This window comes from Vidua chalybeata, chromosome 20, assembly GCF_026979565.1.
Source record: "Vidua chalybeata isolate OUT-0048 chromosome 20, bVidCha1 merged haplotype, whole genome shotgun sequence".
NCBI lineage: Eukaryota > Metazoa > Chordata > Aves > Passeriformes > Viduidae > Vidua > Vidua chalybeata.
Window position 1 is genome coordinate 11,008,368 of NC_071549.1, and position 26,541 is coordinate 11,034,908.

At 51.7% G+C, this 26,541-nt stretch overlaps 1 protein-coding gene across 2 annotated transcripts in view; it reads right to left on the minus strand.

The window, feature by feature from the left end:
• Positions 1 to 1,194: 1,194 nt before the first annotated feature.
• Positions 1,195 to 26,541, minus strand: part of CLUH (clustered mitochondria homolog) — a 32,996-nt gene continuing 7,649 nt past the window's right edge. For both annotated transcript variants that reach the window (XM_053961168.1, XM_053961169.1), the window contains exons 2-26: positions 22,587 to 22,783; positions 20,882 to 21,053; positions 20,577 to 20,720; positions 20,238 to 20,365; positions 19,450 to 19,604; positions 18,518 to 18,643; positions 17,503 to 17,650; positions 16,669 to 16,761; positions 15,810 to 16,504; positions 15,052 to 15,269; positions 14,405 to 14,509; positions 13,527 to 13,627; positions 11,973 to 12,125; positions 11,305 to 11,367; positions 10,379 to 10,623; positions 9,513 to 9,597; positions 8,870 to 9,023; positions 8,449 to 8,588; positions 8,258 to 8,338; positions 7,546 to 7,671; positions 6,925 to 7,046; positions 5,587 to 5,680; positions 4,674 to 4,808; positions 3,611 to 3,684; positions 1,195 to 3,052 (exon numbers count right to left, since the gene is read on the minus strand). In XM_053961168.1, coding sequence (XP_053817143.1) covers positions 2,884 to 3,052; positions 3,611 to 3,684; positions 4,674 to 4,808; positions 5,587 to 5,680; positions 6,925 to 7,046; positions 7,546 to 7,671; positions 8,258 to 8,338; positions 8,449 to 8,588; positions 8,870 to 9,023; positions 9,513 to 9,597; positions 10,379 to 10,623; positions 11,305 to 11,367; positions 11,973 to 12,125; positions 13,527 to 13,627; positions 14,405 to 14,509; positions 15,052 to 15,269; positions 15,810 to 16,504; positions 16,669 to 16,761; positions 17,503 to 17,650; positions 18,518 to 18,643; positions 19,450 to 19,604; positions 20,238 to 20,365; positions 20,577 to 20,720; positions 20,882 to 21,053; positions 22,587 to 22,783 — 3,923 coding nt within the window. In that variant the 3' untranslated portion in view covers positions 1,195 to 2,883. The remainder of the gene's footprint in view (positions 3,053 to 3,610; positions 3,685 to 4,673; positions 4,809 to 5,586; positions 5,681 to 6,924; positions 7,047 to 7,545; positions 7,672 to 8,257; positions 8,339 to 8,448; positions 8,589 to 8,869; positions 9,024 to 9,512; positions 9,598 to 10,378; positions 10,624 to 11,304; positions 11,368 to 11,972; positions 12,126 to 13,526; positions 13,628 to 14,404; positions 14,510 to 15,051; positions 15,270 to 15,809; positions 16,505 to 16,668; positions 16,762 to 17,502; positions 17,651 to 18,517; positions 18,644 to 19,449; positions 19,605 to 20,237; positions 20,366 to 20,576; positions 20,721 to 20,881; positions 21,054 to 22,586; positions 22,784 to 26,541) is intronic.

A 26,541-nucleotide genomic window follows, 5' to 3' on the forward strand; every position in this document is an offset into this window, starting at 1 on the left:
GCTTTGGGGCAGCACGGGGGAGCTGCCTGGAAAGCTGAAGGCACTGGGTGCTTCTGGCAACATCTGTTCTGCTGTTAGGCTCGTGTGCCTGTGTGTGCTGTGGTTTAATTTTTCCCTGTGATTTGGCCCTAATTGCAAGTACTGTTTAGAGATGGGTCAGTGGCTGGAACTGCAACGGGCACATCTTCATAATGGAAGAGTGTGGATGTGCTTATGAGCTTGATATGGGGAGAGAATGAAAGGGCACTCCCACCAGCTGAGGTCTGTGCAAGCAGCTGGTAGGGTGGTACTTTGCAGTGGGAACAGACACGGGCTGGACATTTGGATGAGACCCCCTTGCATTTGGGAAAAAATCTGAGCCTGGGCTCTGCCAGAGCCAATGCGTGCATGGGCTATCCCAGATGGGGTGACAGGGTGGCACAGAAGTGGTTTTTGGAGTGAGGGTTGACAGGAAAGCCTCGTATGTCCACATGCAGTGCGTTTCTCACGGGGAGCCCAAGGCAGGTTCAGGTGTGAGTTGCCAAGAACAGTATGGGCAGTTAAATTTAATTTTCCCCCTTAGCTGGGTGAGTTGTTGCTCGTGCAGCAAGTGTTGCGCTGACAGCAGCTCTGTAGGTGTTTCCAGTCCCACTACAGCACAGGTGGTCACTGCAACATTTTTCAGTGAATGGGTTGAGTACCTGCCTGCCTGCAGCCCAGCTGGGTCCCAGGGCCCATTTCAATTAGTTTTTGCACTCATGTTTTAAGAACTTGTGAACAGAGTAATGAGAACCCCGAGAATCCAAAAGAGGTAGTGAGGTACAGACAGATGTTGGTAAATGCAGTTATTTACCAGCCTGCATTGCCTTTGGAGCTGCTTAGCTGTGGAGCCTCAGTAGCCAGGACTTGTCTCCTTCAGCTTCACTTCACATGGGTACAACATCCCCAAAGCTGTGTCCCTGCTCCCACATCTCCCCTGGGATGAGAAGGCAAAGTGACTCCTCTCCCTGAGCACAAATGGATTCTGACAGCAGAGGTTGTGGGTCCTCTCCCCTCTGGGCTGGGTTTGTGACTCTGGTACTGATTTACAGCTTTTAAAGCCTCTGGGTCAGCTGGTCCTGTTCTCTCCTCCTGCTCAAAGGAACAGGAGTGGTGGCTCCAGTGCTGGTACCAACACTTTGCACCAAACAGTAAAGAAACCAAAAAAATACCTGCAAGAGTTTAAAAAGCTTTTAATTGACTGTAAGACACTAGTAAAAGAAAAATCTTGTAGGAAAGATGCACTGTAGTCATTTATTGATTGCTTTCCAGGAAATTCAGAATTTTTCTAATAGGAGCAAGTTCATTTGCAGTGAAGACTCTGCTTTGTTGCCTCCAACACCTCAGAGGCTGCTCCCTCCTTCCCCCCTGCCCAGCCCCGAGTTACAAATACCTGTAGGGTCAGACAGGAAACCGAGGGTACAGAGAACAGGGACAGCACTTGGCTCCAAGGGTCAGTAAAAGAAGCAGCGCGGATTAGCACGGGGCACGATCCAGGACAGACAACGCGAGGGAGGGAGAGGCTGGGCGCCGGCAGCGCGGGGCTGCAGCCAGCCCACCCTTCTACAGCTTGATCTGCTTGGGAAACAGGACATTCAACTCTGTCGGCATCCCAGGGCCTGCAGCAGCCACATCTTACCTGCTGGAGGACAGTGACAACCCCCCGGGCTGTGTGTGGGAGGGGAGGGGACAGGAGGATTTCTTTAGTGGCACTCGCCATTCAGTACCGTCCATTGCCAGCAATGGCAGCTCCCAGCTCCAGTCCCAAAACCAGTGTGCAAGAATGCCAGAGACAAAGGTATTTGCCAGAGGTTTCAGTACTGGAGGAACTTCAGTTTTTATTTAAACCCCTTCCCCAAAACCTGGTACTTTCTGGTTGTGATTCCATCAGGTTCAGGGCCCTCAGCTCTGTGTCAACAGCTCCTGTTGCAAATGACACCAGGCCTCTATTTCTGAGTTTTCCTCCCCTCTCCCCTGCCCTTAAATAGGGCTGTGATTCCCTCCTCACTCCCCTTAGCTCAGCCCTCATTTGCTGCATTCCCACCTTACTGAGGCACTGGGGTTTCCACTGCAATGGAAGTTTGTGCGCTTTTTTAAAGATCAAGCCCTCACTCTTTGGATACAGTATCCCAAGTTACTCAACTGCAAGCAGAGGCAGAGGTGGAACAGTGAATATAATATATCTATATATATATATATCTATATATATATATATCTATCTCTTTACCTTGAAAATTAGAATGTGAATGTTACAAAACCCCACTGAATTGCCAAACTGCCAACCAAACATAGAAAAAAAATGTTTTAAGGGATCCCATGGCTATATCCTGATGTAGAAAATGCTGTACATCCCCCACTTCCACATGTCACAGTCATCTCAGTGACAAATATGGCTGTTCTCAGCCCAAGCTTGAATAGTGACTGGGGGGAAATCAATCTTTTGGCTTGGAATCCACATTTTACAAGAACGTGGAGCAGTGATGGGGCTGGTTCTTTACTGGTTTAGCAAAGCAGTGTCCTTAGTCAACATAAAAATGACCTGAGAAATGTTACATTCCTCCAGACAGTTCATTTGGAATTCATATGTACAAAGTAGAAATAACTGCTGCGCACACACACGACACGGACACACACACGGCCAGGACGGGTCTGTGCTGCCTCCGGCCACTTCCCTCGCGTGGCAGACACAAGCTTGGGCAGACAGATTACATTGCTCAGATTAGTTCTTTGCATTGTGTATTAATTGTACCAGTGCAATAACATTGTCAAAAAGGAGGAGCTGCTCCGAGGGCAGCTAAGGCCCTGGGCCAGATTCAGAAAAGGGTGGTTTAAACTTTTTTTTTTTTTTTTAAAGCGAGGTACACGTTAAGCAGAGCTCTGTGTTAAGGGGATGGCAGCGGAAGGCATGCTCGGCTCAGCCTCTTTCTCCTCCACAGCTTTGTCCTCTGCTTCCAGCTGTTCCCCACTTTTCATGCTTTCCTGGAGCTGCTGGCGTCGCTGCACCTCAGCTTTAAGGTTCTCCAAGTCTTTTTGGCTGAAGGGGAAAGCAGGAAGGGGAGCAGACATTAGACTGGCTGTGGGAATGGTGAAGCACCAGGACAAGGTCATGTTCAATGGGGGAACACTGCTTGCACCTCCCTCCCCCACAGCTCAGCCATGCCTGAGCACAGCCAGGACCCAGCTGGCTGGGTTTGAGCAAAGAGGCACCAGGATCTGCTCCCTCAGTGGGACTGGGGCAGAGCAAGGGGTTCATCTCTCTGATGGCCAGGCAGCCTCCAGTTGCTGATGCTGCATTTTTACCACCAATGATTATTTGCAGCCTTAGAACAACAGTCTTGGCTCAGGCCATCTATTTCCACCACCATCCCCATCATATTTTCAACTAGAAGTATAAAGGACAGTTCATAATAATTAAAAAAAAAAAATAAATCTAATAGTCCTGCTGCTTGCAGGTCTTGATGATGCTAATCAAGGCCTGAATTGGGATCTTGGCTAAAACAAACAAATCCTGGGGAGCTGGTTTCTGCTCTCTTGTGAACTAAGACAATACAGACTTGGTTTCTAAAGGCATAACCCAGAAGAATTACTGTACCTTAGTGGAATGAAGAGAATTCCATTGATAATGTTCAGCTGCTCCAGGACACTGGCCATACTGGGAGCTGTGAACTACATCACAAGGGAAAAGAAGTTTTAGCAACCTAGAGAGGACTCTGAAGTGCTAAGCACGTCCCTTTACCAACAGTTGAGAAAATGGCATCATTTACATTATCTACCTCTGTATATGCTAAGCTGTAAAGCACCATCTAGAGCTTCCCACCAGTTCCTGCAGGGAGCTCCTGCTGAACCCTGCAGGACTTCAGTTAAATACATCACGGTGCCAGTTCCAAAATGTGTTGGGTTTTCTACCCTCCCTTAAGTATTTTAACAAGGGTAAACCCTTTAGTGCTGTTTTTATGGGTTTGAGCCTCTTCACTGGCCACATTTCCCTGGACTTTTATTTGATTCAAGGTCCTTGTTCTCCCTTCATTGCCATGAACTCCTCTGTTGCCAGTTCTCCACAGGAGAAGAACACCCACACACAGAGCACTGTCCCACTCTGTCCTCCCTGCAGCTGGAACCTTCTTTCCCAATCTGCTGGAGTACAGCCTGGCAGGGAGAGTGCCCATGGCTCAGGCCGGGTACTCTGCCAGGTGTGGAGGCAGGCAGGAGCAGCTGGGTTTGGCCCAGGAGGGCCAGTCATTGCTGCTCCATGTAAGGTAAGACAGCCCCTCTGCGCTCCCTGCCCAGCCTCCCCAACCACAACATCCCTCGAAGGAGAACAAAGCATCTGGTAAGAGATGACAGCATTTTTGAGGATGAGGAAACTGAAGTATTTCTGGGTTGAGCAACCTGCTGCCTGGCAGTGAGTCAGCAGCAGGGCAGGGTTGTGTGCAGGTGTGCCAGGCTCTCACCCCAGGAGCTGTCTCTGTACCCCGCTGGTTCCCCAGGCTCCATCCACACGGGTGACAGCACTCTGTGTCTGAGCCACTGCCCTAGCAAGGGCTTTGGCCTGGGAAGGGACAACCTCTACCCGCTCCTGACAGTCCGTGTCCCTCAGGAGCAGCTGGACACAACTTGCTGCTGGGCACAGCACGCTCCCCAGTGCCCCGGGTTACCTTCAGTGGCATGATGTTGGCATTGGAGCCGTTCTTGTAGATCTCGTTCATTGTGCGCTGCAGAGCGACCGCTTGCTGCGTCAGGTATTTCAAGTACTCGGAGCTCTCTTTGGTCTTTTCATGGTGTTCACCAAGCTGATGGGAAACGGGAAAAAAGAAAAGGTTCAGCATCACAAGTGAGAGCAGGACCCAACCCAGGGGAACACACCTGGGTGCTGCCAGCTCAGCATCCCTACAGGAACTCAGCAAAGTGGATTCTACCTGCCTTGGCATTCAAAAACCAGTAAAACAGTTCCTCTGGGAACCTTCTTATCAACATTTCACATTTTCATCAAGTGGGAGCATATTTGCTGGGTGAGCAGCATTCCCTGCACTGGGCTCTTCTTCCAGGAGCAGCATCCCAGCATTCCCCCCACCTGGACCAGTATTCCAGCATTCCCCACACTGGGCTGTGCCCTCAGCCAGCTCAGCTGAGTCACCCTGTGCAGCCGCAGACGTGCTCAGACAGCCCCGGGCTGGGCAGGAGTTTCACTGAGCAGCAGCCAGGCTGAGAGCTCACTACCAAACCAGTTTGGAGCTGGTATTTAAAGACTAGTGACACAAAACATGGGAAGAAGAGACCAGTTTTTTCCAAGCCCCACCAGAACGTGGGGCTATGCCACAACACAAGTGCTTGTCCAGCCATGGACACATTTGCAGGAAGCTGAGCAAAGACTCCTGGCATAGCAATGGGCAGTTACTGCACAGGGCAGCAGTTTTGCCCTGGCCCTACAAGGACTCCCTGGCATCTGCTCAGAGCTGTTTGTAGGAAAGGCCTCCCCAGGGCCCAGGCTGGGCACTGGTTTGCAGTGGAACTGCTCAATTCTGGCCCTGCAGTAACGGCTCACAAGTGCACAGTGGGGCCACTCATCACCTGATTCTTGTAGATGGTGTAGCCTTCCTTCTCATGCTGCAGAGCCGACCGGAACTCTGCTTTGCTCTCGTACACTCGGGCAACCAAGTGGTGGCTGAGGGAAGGAAAAGGGCTGCGTCACTTCTCTGAAGAAGAAACATTTCTGTGCTGCAGCGAGCGTGACTGTGCCATCAGTGTCGGGGCTGAAAGTCTTAACACGAGTGTCAAAGGAGACTGAATGCAGCTCCCTGGGAGTTCCTTCTCCTCGGCCCAGCTGAGGGTTCAAATACTACACTAATTAGGCTGGATTTTAGCTGGAATGCTGAGAAGTGACCTGCAGAGGTAAAGACTGAGCTGGGCATCTTTTGTCCTGCATCCAGGAAAGCTGAAGGCCACAACAGTGAACCGAAGGGAGAGGCACATCCATGGGAATGCCTTGGGGCTGGATTTATTAACTGGAGAGGAAGGCTGCAGCCCTCAGCCCTCAGGCAGAGCCAGGCCTGAGTCCCTTGGGCTCTCACCAGCTGGGAGAGCTGACTTGGCTTGGACTGTTGGCCTTGGTGCTTCTGGAATGAAAAATAAATTGCTGGGTTTGGCAGTGTTTCTCTGTGGGAGGAGATGGGCCTCTCCAAGCATCCCAGTGCCACTGAGGGACAGCTGAAGACTCTCTGGAGCCTGCACATTCGTCAGCCACTGGAAAACAAGGGAGGCTCTTGCAGGTGTTTAATCAGGTTGATTTGCAGCCTGATGGAGAACAGATGGCTGCAGTGTGGCAGCAAGAACTGGGAGTGGGCCATGCCTGGCTGACAGAACCAGTTCTGCACTGAAGGACAGAAGGCACCCAGCACTGCAGCAGTGGGCACTGGGAGCAGATCCTACAGGTGTCACCAGTCCCAGCTCCCTTGGGAAAACACAGAAGCCACTCAGGGTTTTTATTCAAATACAAAACTTTATGGGAAAAGACAAAAGCATATTAAATGATTCTCAAAGATCTCTCCCTGAGGGCTGGAACAATTAAACATGAGCATTCAACATACTGTCCCTGTCTCCCAGTGTAATTCCCTTACAGGCTCTCCGACCTTTACTTCCCACATACATTTTTCTATTGAGAGTCCACAGGGACCAGGTTTATCTTGACAGATTTTTTGAGCAAGCAGCATCACAGCAGATCCCCCAATTAACCTTAAGAACAATGGATCCTTATCTTTTGAAATAACGAACTTGGATACTGCAGCATGACCTCGGCTCTGGGACAAGACTGAGTATCAGTTCTCAAGCCCAGACCCTCCCATGTGAGTGCTCGGTGACTGTGCTCGCTCTGACAGCAGTGACCCAGCCCAGCACCCCACCCTGCCTCACCTCAGTGCAACCTTCAAAGACTTGGAGCCGTGATACTTGGAGCTGATGGCCAAGGCGTTCTCCAGGAACCGCAGGGACAGGTCATACTCCATGACCCCATGGAGCACCAGGCCAATGTTGTTCTGTACAGAGAAGCCAAGCAGGCATTGGGAAGGACACATTGACACTACAGCTCCTGCTCTGTGAACAGCAGGGCCCCACAGGTGGGTCACTGCCAGGAAGGCTGCAACCCCTGGCCAGTCCCTGCAGCAGTAACACGTGACAGGGACCATCGTCCCCCATGGGAGCTTGGCCCAAACAATCCAGGCACAAGGGAGGCAACAAACTCTCCAGTTTATGCCAGTGCAACAAGAACATAATAAACAAAGGATTTTTCCTAAGGATTACAGGTGCTCAAAACCGTCTACAGTATCCCAATGCAGAGCTCAGCACAGAGGCTGACCCTCCCAGCTAAAGGGACAAACTCCTTTTTCCCTTTGTCTGATGGGAACAACCAGTAACAACCCAGGGAGGAAAAGCACTGCCTAAACATTTGTTTTTAACAGCCACATGTGGGCATCTTAAAGGCCAAGAGGTTTCTCAGAGATTAGGAACTTGAAGACTCTTAAACAAATGACTTACATCTAAGAGTGCCATTTCTGGGTGATCCTCCCCAAATACCAACAGCATGAGGTAGCGTGCACGGTACAGCAGGTTCAGTGCTGTCGAGAGTTGGCTGTTTGCAAAGCAGTACAGAGCCAGGTGCATCTAGGACAAGAGAAGGGACCCAGCATTAATGTAAGGAAACTAATCTCACCTTTCCACTCCTTTCCTTAGCTGCACATGAATAAGAAGTCTTCCTCACTGGTTGAAGGACTTCAGTCACTTTGAAATGTCCAGTCTGCTGGGTGATGCACAGTCCCACTGAGGTGTCCCTGAGGACACAGCACTGAGGAAGCTGTTTCATTTCAGTTTCTCTTAATACGCCTCACAGAATATTTCCAACCTGACTTGCATATGCATGTCATATCTCGTCTATGTTTGGGGGGGGATTCTTTCCTCTTTTTGTTTTTGACAGAAGCCCAGGGCCAAAGCAGGGAGAATATATCTAAATAAAGATGCAGCAGACAAACACTGGAAACCTAGGTTAAGCAGGACAAATAGTGAGCATGCAGGACACACTCAGCTTTTCACTTTACAGCATCTTAAAACATGATGAAGTAGAGAATTCTGGAAAGAAAGCTGCAGAAGAGAGGAAAATGCAATTGTTTTCCAGCTGCGGCCATGAACTAAGGCTCTCAGGCTGCAGCCAGACCCCTGAGGTGCTGCTGCTCCCCCAGCTCCCCATACTCACATATTCTTGGATGGTGTTGGGGTGTTCGATGCCCAGGACCCTCTCGCTCATTAGCACCGCTTTCTGCTGATTGCTTAAGGCCTGAACAGAACAGAACAGAACCCAGGGCAAGTCACACCACGCTGGGAGCTTGAGCAAGCATGGGGAAGGAATGAGAGCACTGAGGAGATCCCCTCAGAGCCCCTGCTTACCTCTGAGTAATCTCCCATGATATAGTTGAGCCGAGCTAGCAGCCTCAGGCAGGCACAGATTTCTACATGCATAGCACCATACACATTGTTGAACAGGTTTAAGGCTTCATTGATGAGCTCACAGCCCTCCTTCAAGAAACCTGAAAAGAAGGTATATCCATATAGATATATATAAAATAACCTCTAACACTGCTGGAGACAGGAAGTGAGACCAACAGTGGGATACACAGACACAGGTCACTGCCCTGACCCATCCTTGCTCATTGCTGGTTATAGCAGGAGTGTTCCAGATGGCCTTGGACACCAGGATTCTCCACCAAACCGCGGCTGGCAGGGGTGTCCTGGTGGCCATGCCCCACATACCCTGCTCTTCCCATTATCAGTGGTCATTCTGAGAGGCAGAGGCACGTGGGGTCTGTACCTTGCTGAACTTTTGCTTGCCCGCTCTGGAAGAAGTGGAAAGCATCGGAGGCTTTGGGGTTTACATGCTTCACTACAGGGAAGATGTTAAGAATATCCTCTTCTGTGAAAGTGGGCTTGTGCCTGTTGTCGAAGTTGTACTCCTTCAGCAGGATCTGGAGGGACCAAAGAGAGTGGAGGGCACAGTTACCATTTCCATAGGCACTTGGCAAGAAAAGGGGCAAAATTCTGAATGTGGATTCACAGTCAAAACATCTCCTGTACCACGACCTAGGACAGAACTCTCCAAGGTGGTCAGATGTAGGTGTGCACCACCACCTGTACATGGCAAAATGGCACCGTGGTGGCAACACTGAACCCATGACAGGAGAGCTCATCCAGTTGTTGTCCTACAGCCCACAGAGGAGCAAGAAGGCAGTGCAATTGTACTGAGGCTAGCTGTTCTTCCAAGGGACATGCCAGCAAGTTTACCCTAAGTGAGAACTGGCTTAGAAATCTCCTTCTCAGAGCTGGGACCTGTATTCCAACATGAACACCACAAAGACCTTTCGGGGCTTGTGCTGTGCCTGCAAAACACACTGCACCTACTCTTCATGTTCCTCAGTAAGAACATGATGGCAAGGGAGGGAGGATGTGGATCTTACCTGGACTCCAGTTTTGAGGGAGATTTCACGGAGCAGGGTGATTTTCTGTAGATTATACACTTCAGCTGCTTGGTCAGCATTCTCACTGCAGAAAGTACACAGAAGCTTCAGCTCTCAGGGGAGTTTCTGCTCAAGGCCATTGCTCTATTGTGGGTACCTGAGGCACGGGTCCCTGTACAGCCAGGTGCTAACCCAAACCAAGGACTAACACTGCAGACTTTGCCCATGGTCTGTGAAAGCCTACAGAGCACAGCAGTGCTTTTGCAGAAATCCTACGTGTGTTCTCAAAGCCCACTGCAGCGTTTGGGCTGAGTACCTTCAGCTCCTGGTGAGGAGCGAGCAGTCCCTGACACGAGGGGATGATCACTGTCCACCTGCCAAAAGTTGGTTTATCCAACTAGCCATGGCTTTTCTCTTGGGCCACTTCATTGGTGCTTCCAGTTTGGCATTCACAATGTGCTCTTTCCTTATTCCCCATCTCTGCTCACGTACAGGAGCAGTTGTCCTTTTTCTGGAACAGAAGCTCCCTTCAGCCTGAATCACTGTTGATACAGACAACAATCTTCTGACTATACTACTTCTGCTTCTCACCTTCTGATCCCTTCTGTTCCCTTAGGAAAGGTTTCCCTTCCTCCTCTGCTTTTCATGGCTGCCTTTGCATCATAGGTTTCATCTGATTCAAAATTTCACTTCCCCCTTCCTACTCTTTGCCCAATTTCTTTCCATTAAAGATCTGTGTAAGTCCCTCAACAGTACAAATTTTATTCAAACAGAAAACAAATAAGAAAGGGAGGTCCTGTTAATGACCAAGAGCTACAGAAGTTTGGTGAATCCAGGGACAAGCAAGGGTCACCTGCTCCACTTACCATTCAAGACTGAAATCAAAATAGTTCTTTGCTTCTGAACAAATATTCTTCCATAGCTCCTGAGGGGTCATGCTTGCCCATGCAGTGTTATCAGCATTGCCAAGGTTCCTGTTTTTCCTTTTCTTATTCTTCTTCTTGGAGACCAGCTCATCAGCTGGAAGATGGGCAATGGGATTTGGGAAGGAGCTCAGGAAACAATTGAGGAAGTGGCTGATGGCAGCGGATAAACCTGACAGCTCCACACCCTACAGTGAGACACAGAGTCAGTCAGGAGAGACACCTGCCATCCCACAGCACTGCTCCAAGCCCGAGCCTCACACACACCCAGGCCTACACAAACAGGGGCATCTTCCACGGGAGGGACAGGAAGGCAGGGTGCAAGTGGCACTAGCACAGTTACGTTGATGCAGGATTAAGTCTATGCCTACACACAGAAATGTAATGTAGGCCTACACATTTTGGGCTGCTACCTGGGACAGAGAAAGCAGACAGTGCAAAGAAGATTTTGGCACTGGAACCAAGCCAGTGTATTGCTAAGGCTGTGTGTGAACACATACAAGGATGTGTAGTGTTGAGCCAATTAAAAAGGCTTCTTAGAAGGGCAAAAGCAACACTGTTTAAGAGGAAAAAGTATTACAAGGAAAATAAGCTGTGATTTCACTTTTAAAAGCCTCCAACATAATGAGTGAGGATCTGGGGAGGAAAAGCATGAATGATTGCTCTCTGAGAAAGCTTTCTTCAAGTGGGAACTTGTTTTCCCTTACATACAGGCCTGTACCTATTTCAGTGCTAATGAGCTTGTACTTCTCGTTGCCATGCAACCCCCAGGAACTGCCTAATGAGAGGAGAACCCCAAACAGCTCTGTTTGTGGAAAAAAGTCATTAGGGAGGACATACGAGGCAAGAGGTCAGATTGCAGGTCATACCTGGAGGTACGTCTTGAAGATGTGTTTGGCTGATCGAGTGATCAATTCACTGATTCCAATTTTCTACCCAAAGGAACAAAGAACAGACTGAGTGCATTGGCAAGAATATGGAAAAATACACTGGGCTTTTGAAGTGGTCTTTTAGCAAGATCTGCAGAAGATACACTATTCTCCCTGCAGCACAGAACTGCAAGAGCATCTGACAGCCCCCCAGGAGCCAGTGAGGAGCCCCTGGCACCTCTGTGCCCACAAGCCATGGGTGCAGCTCAGCACAGCTCCAGCAGTGCTTCAGGGGCTGCCACAGCCCAGCCCCTGCCTGCTCCTGGGCAGCCACACTCACAACACTTCAGAGTTTGATCCAAAGCCCAGATGTGTCTTAGACGCTTAGAAAATGCATGGCTGAAAATCCAACTGTGTTACTCACTATTAGATTTGGGAATCCCCGAAGCAATTCTCTACCCCAAAAGATACAGTTCCTAACATTATGAAACCCATTAAGGATTTGGAAAAAAAACCTCTCCAGCCACCACTTACAGGTCCTCCTCCCTCCTCCCGTTTTTGAAGCTGTTTATTTTTACACAGAGAGAACAACTGGCCAAGTGGGAATCTCCTTGGGACAAATGATGCCAGAGTGGTTTGAACTGTCTGATGTTAAGCCTGATGCTTACAAAGATGTGATCCAGCTGTGCATGGCCGGGGGTCTTGGTGATGAAGTTGATCACTTTGCCCAGGTAACGCATGTTGATGCCCCTCTGGTGCATGGCCTCAGCCAAGGTCGCCCCATCCATCGGGAGCACCGTGTGATCCAGGCAGTCCTTGACCTGCAGGGTATGTGCAGACTTTGGTCACCGAGGACACCCATGAAGGAAAGAACTTCCATTTTAAAAAACTCCCACACCAGGAGGCAGGACAGGTGTTCCCCAATGCCACTGCAGACACTTTGTTACCTGGGCTGAGGGTTGCCCTGAAAGCAGGCACTGGCCCCACAAAAGACTCTTTTGGTGGGTAACACCTGCTGTAACACCAGGGACCACCATGGTAACACTGGCAGGGGGGACACCTGCAGTAGCCAGCCCAGTCTGGGCCAGGTCCTTGCCACTGGGGCCAGTTTCACTCCTGTGTCTCAGCAGGGAAAGAGCAGCACTAAACTCTCTCAGAGGCAAAACAACTCCTACCTGTGCAAGGGCCTACCTTCTTTAAGGGCCTCACAGTCACTAACTAATTGCCATTTCCAATTAAAAGAGTACGTGGAGCTGTGCACACATAGCTGATAAGGACAGATGGCACTCGCATGTTAAGTTCTGCTGCAGCTGTGCTGATAAACAGTTGTTTAATTCGTGTCATGGAGTAACACCAGCTCCTCTCTGATATGCACAGGACTACCTGCTACAGCAGCTGGTCTGCAACCTGCCCTCACACAGGCCTGTGCAGTGTTTTGGGTTTATACACTGGAGTATCAACTACCTTGTAATCAACAATCACCGAGCCCTTTTCTGGCTCACTCACCTCATTTTTTGTTTAAAGACTGAATAGCTGGTTCTGAAGGCTGTGCTGACTACAGAATTTGTGGATTTAGAGTTCAGAAGAAACTTTCCAACAAGGAAAACCCTCTCCTCACACAAGACCAACAAACTCCTGGACCTCCTGGAGTGGAGCTCATGAGTTCTCCTCTGCCAGTCCCAGTGCCTGCTCTGACAGCTGCATTAGCCATCAACTCAGCAAGCATCCCAGGAAAGGAGAAACTGGGATTTCTTATGTGGCCAGGTGCATGGGTAACATCCAAAATGCTTAAGACTTACTGAAGGAGTTTTTAATGACTGCTATTAGTAAAAACAATTTCCCAGTTCACTTCAAATTATTAGTCACCGACTGAGTCACAGCCAGGGTCAGCTAAAACAATAAGCTGTGAAGGATGCCCAGGGCTAGGGAGGATGGCTTATGTGGTCTCTATTGTCCCAAACTCTTAGCAATAGCTTTAATTACCAGTGCCAAAAATTTTTTGTTGGACTGAGGTGAGAAAATTGTGCCATGATGTAAGATGGGAAAAGGAAAACCCCTCGTGCCTTGCACGCAATGCTCATGCTGTTCCCTGTGCTCCCCCACGGTGCCAGAGCCTGCAGCTGCTCAGGCAAAGCTGCTGTCCCAGAGGTCACCAGGGCCACGGCTTGCTGAGAGCAGCCAAGCTCTGAGGGCAGCATCACTGCTGGCTCTGGGCTCCTTACCAAGCCTGGGATCTGGCACGACAGCAGGAAGGCAGCAGCATCCTTCAGCAGCTGCTTCTGGTCCTGCACCTCCTCTTTGCTGGACTCCGGGAAGCGAACACCTGGGAGAGGAAAAGAGAAAACACATCAACCACAGCAACTCACAGCAACAAGCCCTCCCCACAAAGTACATAGAGCAGGTAAAAAGTGAAGAGTAATTGTCTCCCTGGAATTAAAGATGCTTCAAAACTTCTCAAACTATAAATGTTTTGATGGGAAGAGCATTGGCTGCTGTGTTCAGGCAGTGGCTGGGCTGTTCAAACTCAATGGTTTGGCCATTCTCCTGCACGCTGCCCCAGTATTCACCCCTAGAAACTCTGGGAGCGTCTCAATTTCCCAATAAAAAATATGGCTCCAAGTAATGGAAATTCATGTGTGATGCCTGTGCCCGATGTGTGCATGTGAAAGGGCACTGTGACTACTCACTGAAATGCTACTAAAACAAACCCAGCCCCTCACTGAGGTCCCAACATCAGTTGTTCAACTACAAGTGTTATTTTTTGTGTAAACTACTACGTGAGGACCAAATTTGATTTTTTTCCTCCCTCTGCTTCTTTTCACGTGGTCTCATGGCTGGGGTGCTGGAGAATCACAGGAGGATTCTTGGCAGCACAGCCCTCCCCCAGGGGTGGGAGATGCTCCCTGCCTGCACTTGGCAGCTCCAGCACTGCAATCCATTGCTGCTTCCCCTCCTCTGCATCTGCGTGCTTCACACAGAGCCCTGCACCCTGCCCAGCCAAACAAAAGCCAGCAACAGTCTTGGCTACAGCAGTGTTTGTGTGCAGCTGGCTGGACACAGCCACCCTCTGAAGGGCTGGTCCCAGCTCTGGTACACATACCTGGTGAGAAAATATCTGGGTTAAACCGAATATCAAATGATGTGTCACTAATGGAGCCTACAGCCTTGCAAGCATTCCGAATCACTTCTCTGCTTTTGGGATCCACTGGAGCAGGAAGAAAAACAGAATAAAAAATGAATGTGGAGTTCAGGAAATGACAGACCTAGCTATTAAATTAAGTTTTGTTACTAAAAAGAGCAATGATGGCACATTCTGAAGAAATCCATTATAAAAACAGTCAATTGTAAAGGAGAATGGCTGCAAAGTCTGAATAAGAGCACGTAAGATGACCCAAAAACCCCATGGATGTCCCCACTTCCAAGCACGTGCTCTCAGAAATCCAAGCCTGGGGTTCCCAAAGGTGCCCATGCACTGCTGGCCTCCTGCCTGGCCCCAGCCCTCCCCAGGCCAGCCTGGCTGGGCTCTTGCTCCCAGGGAAGACTTGAGGGGCTGGTGGCCTTGCTGGGTTCAGACACCTGCCCCCAGGGGCGAGACGTTCATCAGCTCTAACAAAGAGGCCAGGCAACACTGACAGGCAGCCAGTGCTTGTCCTGTTTAACCACCATCAATCAGCCCAACCACCCCCAGCCTGGCACAGCTCCCACCAGTGCCAGCCCACCGGGGAGCTGGTGCTGAGGATGAAATACCTGTTCCATCATCAGACGCGATGGTCTCAGCGAGCTCCTTCACCTGATCAAGCCCAGTCACGCTGTCGTCTATTTTCCCATCCTCTGACTCAGGCCTCTCGCTGTCTGCAGCGCCATTCTCTGCACAGGCACCATTTTCCAGCGCAGCTGAGCTCTCCTGCTTGTTGGCTTTCTGCTGCATCAGCTGCAGCGCAGCCAGCTTCATGAATAAGAGATACCTGCAGCAAAGGGAAAGGGCAATTCAGCACAGCAGAATCCCAGAGCACCACACGTCTGGAACCTGTCCCGCTCCCTGAGCTCCCCTACCTCGCCAGCACCAAGTGAGCCACACATCCCACCACAAACACGCCTACAGCAGTGCCCACAGGATTTTTTCCAGCCTCTAGAAACAAACGTTTCAGGACATTGGGAAAGCCTTAAAAAGAAGCATAAATCCTTCCCATTCCCTAGCCATCAAGTGGAAAGGACACCTGCAGGGAAAGAAGAACTTCTAAATGTTTGGGCAGGAATCAACAACAGTAGATCTGGAGACTAAAACACAAACCATCTCTTTCCCTGGCTCCCTGTCCAAATCCCTACTGTTCTCCCCTCTTGTTAATTAAGTTCCTGTAACTGCATTTACACTGCCAAGCAATAGGGCAATTAGCTGCTCACTCCTGGGAGCTCTGCTGGGATGTTCCCAGGACAGTGCAGCAAGGTCCTGACTTGAACCATGACCTGACCAGCTGCAGGTGGAGGAAGAGGGGAGCGCTGCTCACCTGTGTTCTACAAAGGCATCAACAAGCTCTTGACGGAGACAGCAAAGCTTGTGTCTGTGCTGCTTGGGGAACCCCATTTTCTTACATTCCTCTGGCATCTCCTCCCCTTCAACAGGCAGGAAGTTTAGATCTGGAGGGAAAGTGCGTAGCAGGTCCAGGATGTAGTGACGCCCATCATTGCCAATAATGCCTTTGCACTCTACTGAGGAGCACAGCTCCACCTCCTCATTCTTGTCGTTGAGAACTTTGTGCTTCTGGATCTTCAGCGGCCTGCTGGTCTTCTCCAGCAGCTCCAGGTACTTGGGGTGTGACACAACTGTCTTGCCAAAGTCTATTGACCCATAGATGACACTCTGTTCCTGCTCCCGCTCCAAGATGCCAGGAATAATAGACTGGGCTGTCACCCTGTAACCTCTGTAATCCACCACGACAGTCCCCAGCGTGTACAGCCCTTCCACATCCACAGCGTTGTAGGTCCTCACGCCATTGAGATCATTGGTAGGAGCCACATAAGCAGCAACGTCTCCACCAAAGTCCTTGTAGTGGTCACGGACGTCAAAGCCCAGGCTGAAGAAAATGTTGTTCCAGATGAACATCTGCATCTTGGTCTCCTCGCTGGGGTTGATGGCCATGACATTGCCATCAATGACAGCCATAGCACCTCGTGTTGCTGCTGCAGTGAAGTCACTGTGAACCTGGAGGCACATGAGAGAAAGCGGGGTCAGGACGGGCCCCCACGCTCTCAAAGCTCCCTGCAAATTTCTCCTTTGCTCCCCTCCTCCCAATAGCCTTTCAGCAGGCAGGCAGGTCGCTGGCTTGCACTGCTGTGAGCGGAGCTGCCTGCATATCCCAAAGTTACCTTGAAAATGGCTCGTTCTCTCAGCAGCCTCTCAGGCAGGTTCTTGCGTGGCAGCTCCCGTGTGGTCTGCAGCTCTTCATTCCAGTCTCTGGTCTGAAAGAGGGAGGGAAACCCTTGTGGGATGCAATGCATTGTGTGGGAAGGGGCTGGCAAGGCAGCATTCCTGCTTCACAAGGCATTTTGGGAGAGAAGGGAGAGGAAGGGGCAAGAATTCAGACTGCTGAAGAGCTCAGAGGAAGTGACTTAGCAGCAGGAATGAACACACCTCAAGAGTGGACTTCATTCAACAGCAGTTTGGGACAGATCTTGCATCAGCCCAGCCCGTGCAGGGGCACTAAAGGGGCAGCACGGGGCAGGTGTCATTAGCCAGTGCTGTGGGCACACTGCAGGCATGTGCTGCCCACGGCTGGCCATTGCTGCCCTGCACCACTTTGTGCTAGAAAGCTGCAGCTGAAGCATTTGGAGCAGTCTGCTCAGAGACACAAGAGCCATTCCAGGCCTGACTGGCACGAGGGAGTGTTCTGCCTCCTGTGCAGTGGCACCCTTCAGAGAAGGGACATGGAATTTTATAAACACAGAATTTATAAACACATGGAATTTATAAACACAGAAGCTGCTCCTCTCAGTCACTTCTGTGCTCATGGAGCTGCAGCCTGAGCAGCACAGCCCCCGCAGTCAAGAGCCCTGTGAAGAACAAGGACTCCTGCAAGCTTTCCTTTGATGACCAAAACACTCCCACAAATAACAGAGGTTACTTTTTGGAAGTTAACTTGTTCTCGGCACAGCCGGCAGCAAAACTCTTGCCCGTGTCATCGGGCAGAGCAAGCCCAGTACCTGTCCAGGTATGTGCTCCTCATAGCCCAGTCTGGAGGTGTAGGCATCCTCTGCCCGGACACAGTCCATGGCGTGCTCTGCTTGCGGAGCCGTCCAGCTGTACACTTGGAAAGGAGTGGCTATCCTCTCAAAGGGGTGTCTCTGAACCCTAGTTTGGGAGAAATAACAATTAGACACTTATAAAGGAAGAATCCTTTCTATTCCAAGAGAATTTTCCCTGTGCTTTCACACTGGTCCCTACAGGTCACGATGTAAGAGCGGCGCACAGTGGAAACCCAGGCACTGCTGAAGGGTTCTCGTGTAATCTGTCTGCTCTCTGCAGGGGCTGGGGGCTCATCTGTAGCTACTTCTGGCCCAAGAAGCAACACAGTACAGCAATTTTTAAATGGCCAGATAGTCACAGTGGTGGCTGGAGGCTGCTGCTAATTTCAGCCCTCGTCTAATGTCACTTTCATCTCCTTAATGAAGCAGGAGCAGAGCTCCCAAAAGCCACACAATGTGCCTATCAGTCCACTCCCTGCTGAGCCGAGGCAGTTCATTAAGTGACTCTGAAGAATGACAGGCTTTTGCACAGGATCCACTGTCCTGGAGCAGAACAAATGGTTCCTGCAGCAAGGACGGGAGAATCAAACAATGCCTCATTGTTGTGTTATTATTATAGGAGCTAGAGGAAATTACAGAATATTAACATGCACAGACATGTTTAAAATAACCAACCTCTTGCCACTGTAAGCCTACACAAAGCCCTCTTGTGTTACTTTCAATGATATTTATGCTTCAGTCTCTTTTGTGGATCAGGGAGATCCTCAGGGTGCTGCCCCGTCGTTCACTCGGGTGCTCTGTGGTCCTTGCAGCTTCCACTCACGTGTCCCAACCACCCAGCACTACACGAGCTCAGAGAAGCAGACATTGCAATCCCTGCTGCACCAGTGGCATCCAGCTCCCAGAATGAGCTCAGCCTCCCCAACTTTACACTGGGCTGCCCAAGGAACTAGAGAGGAAGAAGCACTGCTACCGTTTCTTCTGCAGAGCAGAGAAGTTTTTTTTGAAGGTAGGGCTGATCTGGTTGAGTAGTTCCACCAAGGAATGACTGAGAAAACTGGGGTTCGCAGGTTTGGGATTGAAGTTGTATGCAGTAGACCTGCAAGAGAAAAAAAAAAAAAAGAAACAGTCAAAAGCCATTGTCATACCTGAGACTTTCCACACCCCAGGAACATGGAACATGACTGAGAGCTCTTCATACACGCACACATGTGCCCTTGCCTGTGGGAGAGAGACCATGGGGCCAAGAGGCAGATGGGCAGCAAGGACCTTACCCAGTCTCCCCGCATGAAACAGCCAGTGTGACCCTGTACCTGGCCCTGATGGCTTTTTAATTTAGAACTTTTTCAGCCATCCCCAGGATCTAGAGAGCCTTCTATTTTTATAGCTGGGAATGACTGATTTCACAGAACTTCCCAAACACACCAAAGGTGCCTTTGCTTAACAGAGAACCCCCTCAGCATAGCTGCTCCAACAGGCATAGACACAACAGCCTCTCACAGTTACCATTAAAAAAGCAAAAAAAGAAATTATTTGTAGTCAAATCTGCACCCAGCTCAGGCAGTTCTGACAGGCTGTGCTTTTGCTTCAGGGCAAAATGTGATAGTTGCAATAGTCAGGAAGGAATTTCCTCCCAACTCAAAATGCTCTAAATAGCTGATGACATTATGGGATGTTTAAACTTTCCCTAAAGCACCAGGCATTTAGCCACTGTGGAGAAGTGGTACCAGGCATAACTGAACAGCCCAATCCAGTATAGCAACTCCCACAAACCCATGTGAGCGGCGAATTAAAATAGGCTGTTTCTGCCACAGGAAAAAACAAAAAGAGCTGCAACTGTTTGTTTTCGAGTTGTTTTCCAGTTGGCTGCTGCAGGGCAGGACAGGCAGAATCTCAGTTACTCACTGATTCAAGTAGAATCCCCGAGTGGAGGCAGTGATGCTGACGTGCCGATCCTCCACCGTGATGACGTACAAATACATGAGATCCCCGTGCATCTTGCGGTTACCGGGTGGAGGGTTCCAGCCACTCATCGTCAAAACCTTTAGGCACTGCAAAGGCTACAGGAGAGCACAACAGAAGCAACTCCTGTCAGCAGGAACTAATTTCTTTGAGTTAGAGTCACTCAATGTACATGCCAGATCCCTTTTACCTGCTGCCCTTGCTCGGTTCCAGAAACAGAGCTTACAAACGCACCTGGTCTCCAGAGCACAGCTTCCTGAGCCCTCTGCAGTCCACCAGTTTGCCTTTCACACCGTGAGACATGGGTGAAAACAGACACCCTGGGCCTTTGGGCTGCACAGGGTATGGATTTCTTGCTGTACTTGTTTTCAAATGGCAGCTTCTAAACAGAATCTGAGTGGGAGGGCATGGGAAAGCTAAGGGCAATCTGTAGTGACCTGCAGATCCTGTCTCCAGGACTTTGCAGAGGAATGCTGCTTTCCCTTCTCTTCCACCCAGCCCAGCAAGCCTGACCCTTCCACACTCTGCAGATGTCCAGACTCCATGTCCAGTGTTTTGCACACCAGCTCCTGGACTTTATTCTTTTGGCTAAGCAGTGCTATCCCAGCACTTGTTAAGCACCAAGCAGAGCAAATCCCAAAGTCCACTTCAGCTCAGCTTTCAATCCCTGACCACCAGTTTGCTGTGAAGAATGTGCCAGCAGCTGTTTCAATGACACAGGAGAACTCTACCTTCCAGTCTCTGTTCTGGGGCTGAAGGGCACACAGGGGCCTCTCTTTGCTACCTGGCAGGATATGTTCAGGAGGGGTGCAGTCAATTTGTTCCATTTCAGTACCTTTCTTCTTCCGTTTTCCACTGTCTAGAACGGAGAGAGACACAAAGTCAGTTCTGAGAAGTGCAGCATTCCTTCCCCCAGTCATCGTTCAAAGAGGGATGCAGAAGTACTCCAAGTATTCTCTGCACTCCTGCACTCTGACACAGGACAGCTGATTGTTACTGTGTGTTTAACTAAGCAAGGAGTCAGGGAAGGGAACAACTGATCACACCAGAGAAGTCTTTTTGACCCATACCTCCCAGGTCTCCTTCAGTGAAGACACTCAGGAAGGACAATGAGTTACAGTCCACACCATTGAAAGCATCTGATGGGTCAAGACTCTTCAGAAGGTCCCGGATGTGGCGCACGTGTATCCTGGCTTCTCGCACTGTGTATGGCTCTGACGACCAAAAAGTGAGGGAAGAAACTGGAATTAGACAGTTGCTGACTCCTTTGGCACACAGGTCTCAAAATGGAACCACAGGAAAGAGCTGACAGGTGGCCAAAATCGCTCCCTAAGAACACCCTCACTCATTCCCTCCCCAGTCTGAAGGAACTTGCCTTCCACCACTTTCAGCAGCGAGCCCTCCTGCAGTCCTTCAATCGTCTTCAGCTCAGCAAAGTTATCCAGGACGTTGCCATCCAGCTGCAGGGAGAAGCAGGTCCGATGGCAGGTATCCTCCCGGTCCATCAAAACTTGATGGATTTCTTGCACCATCTCTTGAGGAGAAACCTTTAGAAGGTAAGAACCCAGACAATTATTGTTTACCCTCCCACATGCTCTTGCCAAACTTTGCCCCTCAGCTGCAATAACAAAAACCTCTCCGACCTCTCTCTCCAGGCTTGGAAAGGTAGACTGTACCTCCCTTCCCAGGAAGATCATTTCTGCTCCTGCTGGGAGGGCACTGTCACCTCTGGCAGGGTCAGCCACCTCAGTTCCACCCCACGGGCTTGGCACCCAGAGATGTAACAGCCAGGCACTGCACCAAGCACTTGGCGTGGGACAGAGGTGACAGAGGGCAGCAAGGAACAGAAGGTGGGAGGGAAGCGGGGTTCTTCCCTTATCCACTCACACCACACTAGTGGTGAGACCTTGAATGCTGCACATGGAAAACAGCCCAGTTCTTCCTCCCCATGCGTGGTGTGTCTGTGCCAGTGCCACACCTCCACACGGCTCAGGGGAGGCCAGAGCTGCCCTGAGCACCGGGGCTGCTCCCCCACCTCCCTGCTCTGCTCCAGCACCACTGACACTGCTGGAAAACCCAGAGGACTCAGGTAGTTTACATAAGCTGCTGTAAACAACACGGCCTGCTATTATTAGCCTATTAAAACTAACAGCCAGGGGGATTTAAAGGAGACAAAAAGCCAGTCTGAGATGCAGCTATTTCCACAGGGGATGGGATTTTGCCGCACTCTCTGCCAGTCTTGGGGAGATAAGAACTTCCCACTGGGTTTAGATTCCAGATGCCTCTCCCCAATACTAAGAGATACTTCATTCAGATAGTTTTTGGTGACTTATCAAGCTAAATGGGACTATGAACCAGGCCCATCAGAGCCCATCCTGACCTGGCAGTACATCACTGTCCTCATGACATGAGGCAGAGCTCTCCATGCAGAGGGAAGTGGAGACTGCATCGTTCCCTTGCTCTTCAGGCCGGTGCTTGAGCTCCCTGAGCTGTGTTAGCACCTGTCACTGTACCAAACCCAGGCTGGCCTGAAGCAGCATCATGTCATAACTGCTGAGCAAGTAAGGGATTTTCCTTTCCTCATTCAGGCCCAGAAATCACGTTTTCACAACACTTCTTTAAAACAGCCCAGAAGTGGGAAGGCCATTTTCCCTGTGCTCAGCTCCATAGCCAAGCCCCTCTGTGATGGACAAAGAGCTACACCGCAGTGAGTTCTCCTTCCCCTTGCTCCACACCTGGGATCCAGAACGAAACACTCTCCCTGTCCTTGCAATGCCCAGGCAGGCCTGGGCTAGGCAGCCTCTTGCTCACGTCCCTTCTTCCTTCATTTCTCCCAAGGCACTGGCCAGGCAGTCTCCTGCACCCTCCATCCTTTGCTGCCTCCTTCCCCACTGAGTCCTGGTCAGAAGACAAGACAGGTCAGGGAGCTGCGAGCAGCCTGAAGGTCCTGTCCAGACTGTGAGGGTTAACAGGGGCCTTTCCCAGGCACCGTCTCCTTCCCTGCCTGCCTGGCTGAAAGGGTCCAGCTCAAATACTCCCCACCACCTCTGTTCCCTTCCCCAGCTGGTGAGGGCAGGTACCTGCAGGGAAAAGGGCTCTATCCCTGGTGCACAGATCTTGACAGTAAATCCCGTATCCTGTATGACGATGACCTCCTGGTCGTTCCCGTCTTCTCCCGGGTCAGCCTCCTCATGGCCATTCTGCTTGGCATCCTTCTCGCCCTTGAGGCTGTCATGCGGGCCGCTGCCATTCATCAGTGCCACGCCAGACGGGTGCTCTGGGCAAGAAGAGAGGGGTTCAGACAAGGTCCTCTCCACTGGGCTGCAGAGACTGGCTCGGACACTGCAAAGCCTGAGCTAATCAGGGGCTAAAAGGCAGGGTTTTATTCTGCACTTGCTGTTCACTAGGCAGAGGTGTGCCAGGCCCTTCCCTCCCTTTCCTCACAACATAATTAAGGTGCTCTCACTTGCCAGCGGTGTTTGCATCTTCCACAAACCATGTGCAGAGAGGGGAGGGAAGGAGAGCAGGAAGGATGGGTCAGTGTACATCACACTGAGCTGTCTTAAGAAGCCTCTTAATTAAAAAAAAAAAAAGGGTGTGTGGTGCTTTGCGGCCTGGAGGCAGCTGTAACCTCTGCACCAACACGTTACAGAGCAGAGGGAGAGGGAGGCCAGCGGGCAGCGCTGCGCTCACGTGGCAGCCCGGTTACTCCACAGGCACACAGCTCCCACGGCCCTGCCCACATTTGGCCACCCTCGGCATTTCCAAAATACTTTGCAGAGATCCCATGGTGCCAGGGTGAGGCTTTGCCTAAGCACTTTTATTCAAGAAAATGGTGACGACATTTTAAGTGCTCCTTTAGACAGATGTGTCACAGGGCTGGGGAGCTCTCTGCACCCACCTCACAGCTCTGCAATGGTTTGTTTTCTTTTCCAATGAGCTGGATAGCGTCAGAGAGCTGATAAGATCTAGCAAGCTGCCAGTCTCCTAGAGGAGCCTACATCCTCTGAACCAGGCTGGGGACCACACTAAAGAGGACTAAGGGGCTGCCAGGAGAAGTTGGAAGAGTGGAAAGAGCTGCTGATAGCAACTCTGGGAGATGGCAGAGTACCCCTTGCCCCCAGCATGCCAGGCCGGTGCCCCAGGGGCACCACCCCACCCCACCCTGCACGCCCGGGCAGTGGTGCTGGAGAACAGCAGGCATCGTGTCCCTCAGCCTGTGCTCCCAGCAGGGCTGGCCCAGCACACTCAGCTGCACCCCAAGGTCACACGCAGCAGCAGTTCCAGCTCGGTGCTCTCAGGCACCCACTTGCAGGCAGCACAGATGGAGCAGGTGGGGCGCTTTCCCAGGCAGCAGAAACAGCCCTTCTGAAAGGCTGCACAGGGTCAGGACAGCTGCAAGCCAGGCTAATGCCTCGAGGCTGCAGCCCTGCAGCCAGCTCCATCTGGCAGGTGTCTCTCCTCATCCTCACCTCCCAGCAAGGCACCAGTCCCCACTCCAGGGGAAATGGCAGCTCAGCCTCCCTCACCTCCTAGACTGGTGCTGTGGCTTGAGGACCTACAGCTGTCACAGCCAGTTCTTCTCCATCAGCCCTAACTGCTCCTGCAGCCCAGACAAGTCATCCAGTCTTCACAATAACCCAGAGAAGGGATGGCAACACCACATCCCCCTGCACACCTCTGGAGCACAACATGAGGCTGCAGCAACAAGCCCTGCAAAAGCATCCCTGGAGGGTCATGTCCCTGCCCCAGATGATGACTGCCAACAGCAAACCCTCAGAGACGACTGTCAGGGCTGACTGAGGACATGGTGAAAGGGCAAAAACGCAATGAGAGCACAGCCATTCCAAAAGGCAGCAGGTAGCAGAGCTACCTCACGCAGCCTCGGCTGCCTTCAGCAGCTCAGCAGCTGCTGCTCATGTTCCCTGTCACTGTGCATATGTCCCCAGCACTTGCTGCTCATTTCTTTGACAGATGAAGCCATGGGCAAGTCAGACGAGACTGGCTCTGGCTTCAGCAAGCTGCTGTCATGCTAGAAAGGAGGAAGAAAAGCTCCATGCAAGAGTGCCTCAAGAGATGTGGTTTCAGAAAAACCACACCATGCCCAAAGGGCTGGGGAGAGCCCCTCGTCACACCCTACAGCCAGCACAGCCATACTCCTGGGCTGCCTGAACACGTGGGGATCTGGAGGGAGTGCAGACAAGCCACCAGGGAAATGCTACACCTGGGGCTACCAGCACTGCAGACAGGATGACCTGCCAGGTGCCCGAGCCAGGCTTGGCCCAGCCCCTGCCCACCCAAGCAGGGCAGGATCACTTCTGTTCCTGCTGTGGTAGCCAGAAAGGAGACAGAATTTGGCTGAAAGGAAGACTGGCACTGCAACCCATGCACACGTCAGTTGGAGAACAGCAAACACCTTCAGCAGCAAAGCCAAGTGAGACAGGAAAATCTGAACACAGCAAGGGAAAGTTACCAGCCAGGACCACACTTCTGCTTTTCACTGCTCAGTGGTGTAAGAGCCTCAAACTACCTAGTGTTTCAGAAATAGGAATACTCCTCCTAGTCTGCATAAATACAACATGTTCACACCTTCCACCCCTCTTTTCCTTACCTGAGTGCAGGCCAGGCCACCACAGCTCTGCACTTTGTGACAAGAGACATGTAGAGGCAACACCTTCATGACTCCTTATGCTAGAGGATCTAGCTGCAGCCAGCAAAGTCTTAAGTTTAGAAACGAAAGTTAAGTCTGGACTGGGAAAGATCTGCTGCGCAGCCAGTTAACCCTCAGAAGTGAGCCAGGCAAGGCTTTCCAGAGGGGCTCTGTACAGAATGGGTATGTTTCAAGGAAGTGCGAGCTGGCCTGCAGGCCGTGCTGCCTGCTGGGTGCTGACTTAGCTGATGTGGTCCCTGAGGGAAGCAGAGCTGCACCCACCTGCCTTAAAGTGGGTCACCAGTTCCTCCCACCCGCTGCAGCCCGACCGTGCCGCGGCCTCAGCAGTGCCAGCGCACAGGGAGGTGCATCGTGGATTTCACAGGATGTCAGCCTACTTGACACAGCAGGAGGAGGCATAGGAACACCTTAAAGACACCTGCAGAGACCTCTCTCCTGTTCCTTGCTCTCACTTCAAGCCCCAAACAGGCGGGCAGCCGTGTCTGGCTGCCGGCTCTCGCTGCCATGCGCTGCAGCCCAGATGGCTCACGGGAGGTGCCTGAGTCACAGGGAAGCGGTTCCACCCGCTCTGGGGGCAAACCCGGCCGCTCCTCCGGCTTACCACCCTGCTCCTGCTCGCTGCTGCAGATGGAGATCCCTGCCGGGTCACCTCGGCCTCGACACGCAGGCTCGTGGTCTCAACCAAAGGCTGTGACCGCTGGTCTCCCCTGTCATTCCAAGGGATGTGCCTGTGCCCCAGCAAGGACCCTCCTCCTGCACTCGACCTGCAGCTTGTAGCCGAGGTGTGGCGGAGGCTGCCGAGCTCCGGCCCGTGCTGTAACGCGGTGTTCTCACTGCTGCCCTGAGCACAGCGAGCAATCCCTGCGCACACGTGGAGCGGAGCGGAGCGCGGCCGGGCACCGGAGCAGAGCGGAGCAGAGCGGAGCGCGGCCGGGCACCGGAGCAGAGCGGAGCACGGCCGGGCACCGGAGCAGAGCGGAGCACGGCCGGGCACCGGAGCAGAGCGGAGCAGAGCGGAGCGCGGCCGGGCACCGGAGCAGAGCGGAGCACGGCCGGGCACCGGAGCAGAGCGGAGCAGAGCGGAGCGCGGCCGGGCACCGGAGCAGAGCGGAGCACGGCCGGGCACCGGAGCAGAGCGGAGCAGAGCACGGCCGGGCACCGGAGCAGAGCGCGGCCGGGCACCGGAGCAGAGCGCGGCCGGGCACCGCCGCTCCGGGGCAGCGACCCGCACCCGCCCGTCTGCGGGCACACCTGGCACAAAGGATCAGACGGAGGATTAGGTTTCATCTCTGCGCCTGGACAAGGAGGTCACACGCCAGGGCGACAGGGCCTGCTTTAATCACGCTTCCTATTTACAGCCAGGC